This window comes from Lactuca virosa, chromosome 8 (assembly GCF_052849685.1).
Source record: "Lactuca virosa cultivar CGN04683 chromosome 8, Lactuca_virosa_CGN04683_v6, whole genome shotgun sequence".
Lineage (NCBI taxonomy): Eukaryota > Viridiplantae > Streptophyta > Magnoliopsida > Asterales > Asteraceae > Lactuca > Lactuca virosa.
In genome coordinates, this window is record NC_136433.1 from 249971527 (window position 1) to 249981514 (window position 9988).

At 35.3% G+C, this 9988-nt stretch overlaps 1 protein-coding gene and 1 long non-coding RNA gene across 2 annotated transcripts; both read right to left on the reverse strand.

Annotated features, from left to right (window-relative positions):
• Window positions 1-729: 729 nt before the first annotated feature.
• LOC145131414 (zinc finger BED domain-containing protein RICESLEEPER 2-like) lies at window positions 730-2687 on the reverse strand. The gene is made up of 4 exons (XM_079066101.1): window positions 2411-2687; window positions 1346-2079; window positions 955-1264; window positions 730-862 (listed from the first exon to the last, which is right to left on the reverse strand). The coding sequence occupies exons 1-4, from the start codon at window positions 2685-2687 to the stop codon at window positions 780-782; spliced, it is 1404 nt and encodes a 467-aa protein (XP_078922227.1). The 3' UTR covers window positions 730-779.
• Window positions 2464-4082, reverse strand: LOC145129074 (uncharacterized). The gene is made up of 3 exons (XR_013717285.1): window positions 3773-4082; window positions 3057-3154; window positions 2464-2964 (listed from the first exon to the last, which is right to left on the reverse strand). It is a non-coding gene; the product is annotated as an uncharacterized LOC145129074 (long non-coding RNA).
• Between the last annotated feature and the right edge of the window lie 5906 nt (window positions 4083-9988).

Sequence of the window (9988 nt, forward strand, 5' to 3'; positions counted from 1 at the left end):
ATCCAAATTCAAATAAACATATTTAAATAATATTTAACAATTACCAATAAAAATATTCAAATTTAAATAAACACATTTAAATAATATTTATTAATTTTCCAGATTCAAAAACAATTTAAATTAGGTATTTATCCATGTTTATCAAAGCTTCATATTTGAAAATTAAAGGAAAATTCGAAAATCCCGAATCTGTTAAGTTCATGTCGTAAACTCTCAGTTCACGTCGTGAGCTACGACTAGGGTTTCAACACATTACGAATTTTTCAATTATTCGTTCATCATTCAATTCCAAACAAGTTTTTACAGAAAACATGGATCTAGGATGAAAGTAACCATGAACCAATGGCTCTGATACCACTATTGAGTTTTCTACGCATCAAATACACTCTAAAACTAGGCAGCGGAAAAATCGAAACAACGATATACCTAAGTGTACATGCATCCTATGGATCTTTGGCTTAGGCCTGTCAATTCGGGTAGTCGTTTCGTGTATTTGCGTAACACGACACGACACGAATTGTTTTTACATAACCCGAAAACGACACGACACGACGCCGTGTTTTTTTTTCTAACACGAACACGAATTTATTAAAAAACCGACAAACATGACTTACACGACAACACGACAAAAGTAGCATAAAATTTTCTTTTGTTTAATTAATTCATGTTTAAAAAACGAAAAATACGACAACACGATAAAATAACAAAAAAAATACCAATATCCTCAAATTAATACATGCTTAAAATGAGAAACAAGACAAAAAAAACATAAAATGGTACTAAACGTCCTCAACTTGTGTATACTTGTTATCCATTTGCATGACATCATCGGTAAGTTCTTCTAAAGATAACTCTTCATCACCTACAAAATAAAAAACATAACATAAAATTAATAAAAAAAAAGTTAATTAATACACGAAATTCAAATTTTCAGAAAGTAACAAAAACAAATACCTTTAGTTGCAAACAACCAATCTTTGGTACAAATTATAGCCTCAACAATGTCATGCTTCAAAAAACTTCGATATTGATTAAGAACACGACCACCATTACTAAAGGCAGATTCGGATGCTACAGTAGAGACCGGGATGCTTAAAATATCCCGAGCCATAGAAGCAGGCTCCGGATAACGATATTTATGTGCTTTCCAAAAAGATAGAACATCTAAATCCTCATCTATGTCACTTCTTGGCTCATCTAAGTACATCTCCAACTGTGATTTTTGAGACAAAACAAAATTTGTACTCTCATAAGTTGTGAACTCCTGTGAAAAAAAAAATTATTAAGAGGAAAAAAATTATACATTAAGTTAAGATCACAAAATATTTAATAAGTAGTTTTTTACCTTTAACATCTCTTTCGTGCTTTTACTAAACACCATGTCACTTTTCTTCTCATCCACAACCTTTCTTGAATCACCCCTTGATATTGTTGAACTTTTACAAGACACGTGTGAATCAAGTACATACTCTTTAAAGAGATCAAATAATCTCTCCCTTACACGATCAATGTGTTCAAAAGATTTGCTTCCGTATAGGTTTTTATAAATAAACTCAACGTACTGTATTTTATAACGCGGATCCAAAACTGCAGCCATTGCCAAAATCACACTATACTCGGACCAATACTTTGAAAACTTCTCATACATTTTGGAAGCCATTTCCTTCATAAACTTATCTGAACTTACCATTTTTTCTTTTAAAGTTTTTTCAACCATAGAAACAGAAGGAAAATATAAGTTTGCTGTGGAGTTTTTGTTTCCAGAAAAGATGCACGTAACTTCATAAAAAACCTCCAAGAATCTAAAAATCTTTTCTAATTTACCCCATTCATCATGAGTTGGGCAATCCAAATAATTAGAATCGCCAAGTGCTAAATGAAAGAAAGCACCTCGATAAAATAAAGCACTTTCAATCATAAGATAAGTGGCATTCCATCGGGTAGGAACATCTTGACGCAAACCTGTTTTTGGATTCAAATTGACATATTTCACACAATTAATAAATTTCTTTCTCCTTGCTTGAGAACCCTTCACATACTTGATAGACTCTCGTATTTTAACAATCCCTTCATCAATAGCTTTCAAACCATATTGCACAACCAAATTTAGCACACGAGCACAACACCAAATATGAAAATTATCTCAATTACTACGAAGAGCACCTTCATTGCACAATTGACCTTTTAGTAGATTGACAAAAGTATCATTACTTGATGCATTGTCTAATGTGATAGTAAACAACTTTTTATCAATCCCCCAATCGGTCAATAAAGTGGAAATCATTTCTGGTGGAAATCATTTCTGTTAAGCATACGCCACTATGTGGGGGTGGCATATATTGAAAGCTTAAAATTCGTTTTTGCAATTTCCACCCCTCATCAATGAAGTGACAAGTCACACACAAAAAACCATCCGTATTAATTGAAGTCCACAAATCAGAAATTAAAGAAATTCTACCCGGGTTTAACTCCAGTAATTTCTTAAGTCTGATTTTTTCCCTGTTAAACAGGCTCACAACATCTGAATTAGCTGTGTTTGTAGTATAAGTGACAACATTTTCATTTAAGTACCGAAATACTTCTCTAATTCCCTCATACTCCACAAATTTAAAATGTAAATCATGATTGACAATAGCTTCACTCACAAGCTCACGGAATTTTTCGGGTTTAAAAACTGTGGAATTCATAGACATTGAACCACCAGATTTTGAAATAAGTAGTTGTGAATGTCACTTGTATCTCTCCTAGGACACTTTCTTATGTGACCTGGCAAGCTTCATGTTCCATTTTTTGTTTCACAGATGTATCTTTTTGAGCATCTCTTACATTTTGCCCTTTGCCTCCCATCATTACCAATTGGAAGTCTTTCAAAAAACCTCCATACCTTCGACCATCGTTCTCTTCACCTTCTATTTTAACATCTACATCAACCACATCAATGTCATCTTCTTCAAGGTCAACATCCTTCAAAAAAAGTATAATATTTAGGTATGTAATGAATTGAAAGAGTAGTAAACTTGATGAAATTCAATAAGTTGAAATGGTAGTAAAAATACCTGTGGAGCCACAACTACAGCAGGTTCTATTGTTGAATCGAGCTTTGCCTTCTTCATAACTACAGCAGGTTCTGCTAATAAATATGGTTCTATATTATCTGGACAGAAAGAAATAACAGGTTCTATATTATCTGGACAAAAAGAAATAACAGAAAGAAATATGAACAGAAAGAAATAACAGATTCAAAGCTTAAATAACAGTTAATGAAATAACAAGTTCTGCTGCACAATGCACATATACATATAATTTCTATACGAAAAACATAAGCATTACTGAAATAACAGATTCAAAGCTTAAATAACATATTCAAAGCTTAAATAACAGTTAATGAAATAACAGGTTCTGCTGCACAATGCACATATACATATAATTTCTATACAAAAAACATAAGCATTACTTCCAGCACATATACATATAATTTCATAACAGGTTCTATTGCATCCATGTTCTTGAGAAAAAAACACAACCACATAATTTGTAGATAGAAGGTAATATGTTAAGCTTGAGTTTGGAAAGAAGGTTTAAGGTATTTCGGGGATAATCAGTGTAAAAGCAATAATGGCGGTAAAAGTCAAGCTTGGTTCTGTTCCTTCATGTGTGTTCTGATTTATTGCAAATCACATAGCAAGAAAATCAGAAAATATAGCTATATGATCGATAACCTAAACTAAAAAAGAACACAAAGTAAGGAATTTTGATTGATGAAAAACATTACCGTGATGATTGATGAAGAACAAAAGAAATCGCCCAGTCGCTATGATCGATACCGTGAACTTGTGATGAAGGAATCGGCCAGTCGCTATGTTCTGACTTCTGATTTCTGAAGAGCTAAGTCGGTCGATGTGCTCTACAGTGTTTGTGCTCAAATTAGGGTTTGATCGATAACAAGGAACAACAATCTGCGCTGCAATTACTCAAATTTATAATCGTAGATGGAGCTTTAAGAGCCGATGGAATATGAATCGAAACTCGGAAGAGTGAAGATTGAAGAACCGAGGGAACTTTATAAAGTTATTAAACCAAAAGACGCTTCACTTAAACGAATATATATATATATATATATATATATATATATATATATATATATATATATATATATATATATATATATATATATATATATATATATATATATATATATATATATATATATATATATATATATATATACACACTTTAAAATAATTATAAAAACATTTTCAAATATATTATTTAATAAAAGCGTAAGTCGGTTGTATCTCGTGTCAAACTCGTTTTATTGTCGTGTTATATGTGGTCTTTTAATCGTGTTTGAGTCGTGTTACTTTCGTGCAAATTTCGTGCTAATTTCGTGTCAATTTCGTGCCGCTTTTTTAACCCGAACACGACACGACACGACGTCGTGATTTTTTTTTTCTAACACGAACACGAACAGGAATTTCGATTTCGTCCCAATTTCATTTCGTGCCATTTTTTCTTGTCGTGTCGTGGCATGTTTTGACAGGCCTACTATGGCTTCATGCTAATTACATCAACGCTAGAAAACTAAAACATAAGTAAGAAAACATACCTCTTATGTAGCCCTTGATCTCCATGCTTGAGATCTTGAACCTCCATGAAGTTGCTTGGATGAAAGGATCCAAACCAGAATCCCTCTAATGGTATCACACCCAATGACACCAAAGAGTGGAATAAAAATAACTAGGAAAAGGGTCAATTTCATAAACCCAAAGGGGTTAGAAATCGTCCCTAAGAGGGAGAGGAAGAAGGGTTGGCGAATACTTCAAGCCAATGTGCAAGGAGGAATGAAATCCCTAAGGCCCTATTTATAGCCTTGGATCCCTCCTAGGGTTTAGTACTCCTTCCCATGTGGGATGGGAGCATAACCACGAAATTTCACTCCTTTCCCATGTGGGATGGAATGATTTTCATCCAACCCTAATTTCATAAGGGTTCTGGAACATTCCTGATTAACCAACTATCAATTAATGAATATTCAACCCTTTAATTAATTAAACTGTTAATTAATTCCCAAAATATATTTCCAATTAGTTTCTAATTAATTATTAACCATAATAATTAATAAACCAATTTGTCCTTTATTTATTCTACTCAATTTAGGTCTTGAGGGCAACCCAAAAGGACCCTGCTATTATTAGAAATATTACCAACATTTAATGACCTTGGATACTATTCCAACAAGACGAGAGACTCACGACAAGCTTGAAACTCGAAGTGAGAGATTTATTTTCATTGGCTACCCACAAAAGTCTTTTAGATATTTGGTCTACAGACCTCGTGACAACATGGTCTTTGTAGCACAAAGGGGAGTCTTTCGCGAGAGGGAGATCATATCCAAAGAGGACAGTGGGAGTGAAGTTGATCTTGAAGAAATTCAAGAGTCAACTAATAAAGGAACCTCTAACACTAGCCCTCAACCTGAGGAAGATATTCCGGTTGAACCAATTGATGATTCATTACCTCTTAGATGTTCCAGCAGAGTTACAATGCCACCGGAGTTTTATGGTTTCCATATTACAAATGGGGATATGTTTATCAGTGATAGTACATTGGAAAATTTGGATGAACATTCTAACTACAAGGAAGCTATGGCAGGTCCTGAGTCTACCAAGTGGAAAGAGGCAATGGACAACGAGATCAAGTCCATGTATGACAACCAAGTTTGGAATTTCGTTGACAAAGTACTTGGTCGTAAGACAGTTGGGTGCAAATGGATCTTCAAGAAGAAGACTGATATGGATGGAAAGGTGCACACTGTCAAGGCTCGAGTGGTTGCGAAGGGCTTTACTCAAACCCCAGGGGTTGACTATGATGAGACCTTCTCACCAGTAGCTAAGATTAAATATATTACGGTATTGCTAGCCATAGCTGCGTTTCATGACTATGAAATCTAGCAGATGGATGTCAAAACCGCTTTCCTTAATGGGAAGCTAGCTGAGGATGTTTACATGAGTCAGCCTGAGGGTTTTATGGATGCTAAGCACCCCAATAGAGTGTGTAAGATTGAGAAATCAATCTATGGATTGAAACAAGCTTCTCGCAGATGGAATCTTTTCTTTGACGAGAAAGTTAAAGGGTTTGGATTCTCTAGAAGTGAAGATGAATCATGTGTATATGTCAAAGCTAGTAGGAGTATAGTAACCTTCCTAGTGTTGTATGTTGATGACATACTCCTTATAGGAAATGGCATTCCAACCTTGCAGGAAGTTAAGTCCTGTGTTGGAAAGTGATTCACTATGAAGGATATGGGAGAGGCTGCATATATTCTAGGGATAATGATTTTTAGAAACAGGAGTAAAAGACTAATTGGACGTAGTCAAAGTACGTATTTGGATAAAGTGTTACAATGTTTTAGTATGGAGAATTCCAAGAAAGAAGAGTTGCCTATCCAGAGTAATACCAAGCTAAGTAAGACTCATAGTCTGAGTACTGATGCAGAGATAGCATAAATGAGTCAAGTTCCTTATGTTTCCGCCGTTGGATCGATCGTATATGCTATGACATGTACTTTCCCTAATGTGCATTTTGCTTTGAGCATGGTTAGTCGATATCAGGGAAATCCGGGGAGAGCTCATTGGATAGCGGTCAAAAATATACTTCAGTATCTATGAAAAACTAAGGACTTGGTCCTTGTGCTTGGTGGCAGTGATGACTTAAGAGTAACTGGGTATAGTGACGCCAACTTTCAGACAGACAGAGACAACTTCCGTTCTCAATCTAGTTGGGTGTTTACCCTTAATGGAGGAGTCGTAACTTGGAAAAGTTCCAAGCCAGAAACAATGGAAACAGTGGCTGATTCTACTTGTGAATCAGAGTACATTGCAGCAAGAGGAGCATCGAAGGAGGCGATATGGTTGAATAACTTCATCGGAGACCTTAGAGTTGTGCCAGCGATAAAAGAGCCAATAGTTATTTTCTGCGATAATGAAGAAGCGGTTGCCTTAACAAAGGAATGAAGAGATTATGACAGATCTAGACATATCAACCAAAAATACCACTTTATCATATATAGAGTAGAATAAGGACACATATTCGTGAAGAGGGTATCATATGAAGAGGATCCTGTAGATCCCCTCACCAAGGGTCTGAGTAGGGTTAAGAACGTTCAGCATGCAAGGAACATTGGTCTAAAGGATGATATTAGCTTTAGTGGTTAGAATAGACATTTAGAAACTTGTAACAAAGTAAATGTAATTGACTTTTGATGATTAAATAATAGAGAATTATTTATGAGTATTGTTTACTGTCATTTTTCAATTGTTTATTATTGTGTTTTATTTTGCATGTTTTACTTCCTGAATAATTAGATTATTCAAACATCCACAGTCGTTCATACTTTTGGAAGTAAGCAGTGAATTAAGGCTGTCATGAATTGGGTTGTAGATTGTCTAAGGGTTTAGACATAGCAATGGTTTGCTACAACATTCATGAGTACTTGAAAACAATGATTTTAAGTAATGGATTAATCCATGCTCAGAGAATTACTTCAAGAAATTCATCATGAGTAATTCTGAGACAATAATATCTTATAATCTTTAAACGAAGGTATATGAGTTGTTGTTTACGAGTGGGTTGTGCATTGATGATACGTAAACGCATCGGTAACTTGATGTTATAAAATGTATTGTTGTGGATGATTTGATGAGTAAATAGTGCAAGCATATAAGTCAAAGTTTATCATTTCATTTTTCCCTAACGGGAAAAGCGATATCGTGGGCCCCATGATGATTTGGTGTTGACTTATGCGCCCGGCCTGGCCAGGACTGAATTGATGTGTTCAATTGTAGTTCTTCGTCATTACAAATCCGAAATCGGGAAACAAACTCTTGGAAAGTGAGAATGATTATGTTCCATGTCATTTGTCCACATGACATCTTGCAGAACGGAGGATTATATGATCACTTATCTTAGGACACGTAACTTACTAGGTCAGAGTTTGATAGCAGCTTTGAGAGCTACAATTTGCTAATAAATTTTTGAAGTTATACTGGCAATTATAGTTATTAGACTTATCCAAGTGGGAGACTGTTGGATTAGGTGTCTAAGCCCATAACTATAATTGGTATGTACTTGAATTGATGGTAGCACGGTCCTTTTGGGTTGCCCTCTTACTAACAACTGGATAAGATGACTTTGGGAGAAAGAGTTTGAATTTATTATTTGATTAATAAATTGAATTTAATGATTTATTAATGTAATATGAAAATAATTTATTAATTAGAAATCATATTATTTAATTAATAGTTGATTAGAAATTAATTGGAATTAATTTTCGAGTTAATTGTATTAATTAAAAATGTAGCGGCTATTTAGAAATTTATTGATAGTTGTAGAATTGGGCTCTTGGACCTCCCTATGAGGGTTGGACGAAAACTTCTAGGAAGGCCCTAGAACTTTCGTCCAAGGTCTATTGGATGGGAGTTCATGGGCTGCATAGGCCTTAAGCTAAGGAAATAGGGCTTCCTCCTTAAAACCCTAGCTTTGGCACTAAGCTACCACAACTATTTAAAGGGTTGTACCCCTCCTGATTTTGGCCACTCTAAACCATAGAAGAATAGCCAAATTTCTAAGCTTTCTCCTCCTCTCTCCTCTCTCATCCTCTTGCTTAGTTTGGGTGTGAGCCATTAGAGGTGTTACATTTGCGACACATGCTCTCAAGCTTCAAGAAGTTTTGGATTCATATTGTTATTACTACATAACAATCAAAGGTATGTTTACTATCTTTTGTTATTAATTTTGAAAATAGTATGTACCAATTAGGTTTTTTCCTTTTGATGTATAATACTTGTATGTTCAATTAGAGAAAACATAGATCAAAGCAATTCGGGTTGCATGCACACATAGGATTGTTTATTATGCTCAAAACCCATCAGTGAAGACCTTGGAGTGGAGTACATTGAAGATCTGGGATTTCTAGCTTCTTTGCAACCTTAAAAAAGGTATAAAGCTTGCATCTCTTCCACTCCATCTTGTAGATCTGAGTTTTTGCTCTTTAAAGTATCTTTTTGGTCCCAAAATGATGATTCTTGAACAACGCATCTTCTCGACCCATGAAGTCATTCTTTTCAGACCTTTGGAAGGGTCTTGAGTCATAAAACTGGGTTCAAAATGGTTAGTTTTGCTCCATGCTTCATGTAGAAGGTCTTAATGGATTAAGACCTTGAGTTAAGCACTTATTAGACATGCTAAGTCATAAAGTCGGAGACTTTATGACTCCTAAGAGTATTTTAGTTATGGATCTGCATTATGGAAGTAAGAGCTTTAGCCATTAAGCTCTTAATGAAAGTTTTGGGTTTCTGGGAATACGCCCCGCATACTCGGAGTACGCCCTTCATACGAGGTCAACCACATCAATGATGGTCAACATACGAGGACGCGTGTATGCCTAACATACCTTCAGTGTACGCCCATCGTACTCACTCTGAGTTGATTCGAATGAGTTGACTCGGTTTTAGGTTGACTCGGCTGGATTGACTCAGTTGACTTAGTTGGTTTGACTTTGGATTTGACTTTGACCAAGTTTGACCTTAAAGGTATTTTGGGTATTTTGGGATTTTGATTGAGATTGGTCATTTGGTTGGAATAGGAGACGGTGGGAGCTGAGATTCGGAGTCGAGACCTCATCAGTATTTATCTAGTTTGCGAGGTGAGTTTTCCTCACTGTACTTACGGGTCGAAGGCACCAAGGCCGGCCCATTGGCATGATATCCTGATATTCACTGATATACTGAGTATGGAATAGATATGCATGATTATGCTAGTTGTTGATATGCTAGTCTGGTAGATCTATAGGACTACATGTGATTCTGTTGCATGATTATTTGTATATGTTTATTATCTGTTATATGTCGACATATTGTGCTGGGTTGAGGTTATACTGCTCCGTGTCATAGCTAACAAACCCTAGAGCATTCCAGATATGATATGACGG

Excerpts from the sequence above, each read along its gene's own strand:
- LOC145131414 (XM_079066101.1), bottom strand. The coding sequence starts at position 2,687 with ATGAATTCCACAGTTTTTAAACCCGAAAAATTCCGTGAGCTTGTGAGT. Across the intron at positions 2,080-2,410 it reads GACTTCAATTAATACGGATG|CTATTGATGAAGGGATTGTT; the intron begins GTTTTTTGTGTG and ends ATGGTTTGAAAG. Across the intron at positions 863-954 it reads TTGGTTGTTTGCAACTAAAG|GTGATGAAGAGTTATCTTTA; the intron begins GTATTTGTTTTT and ends TTTATTTTGTAG.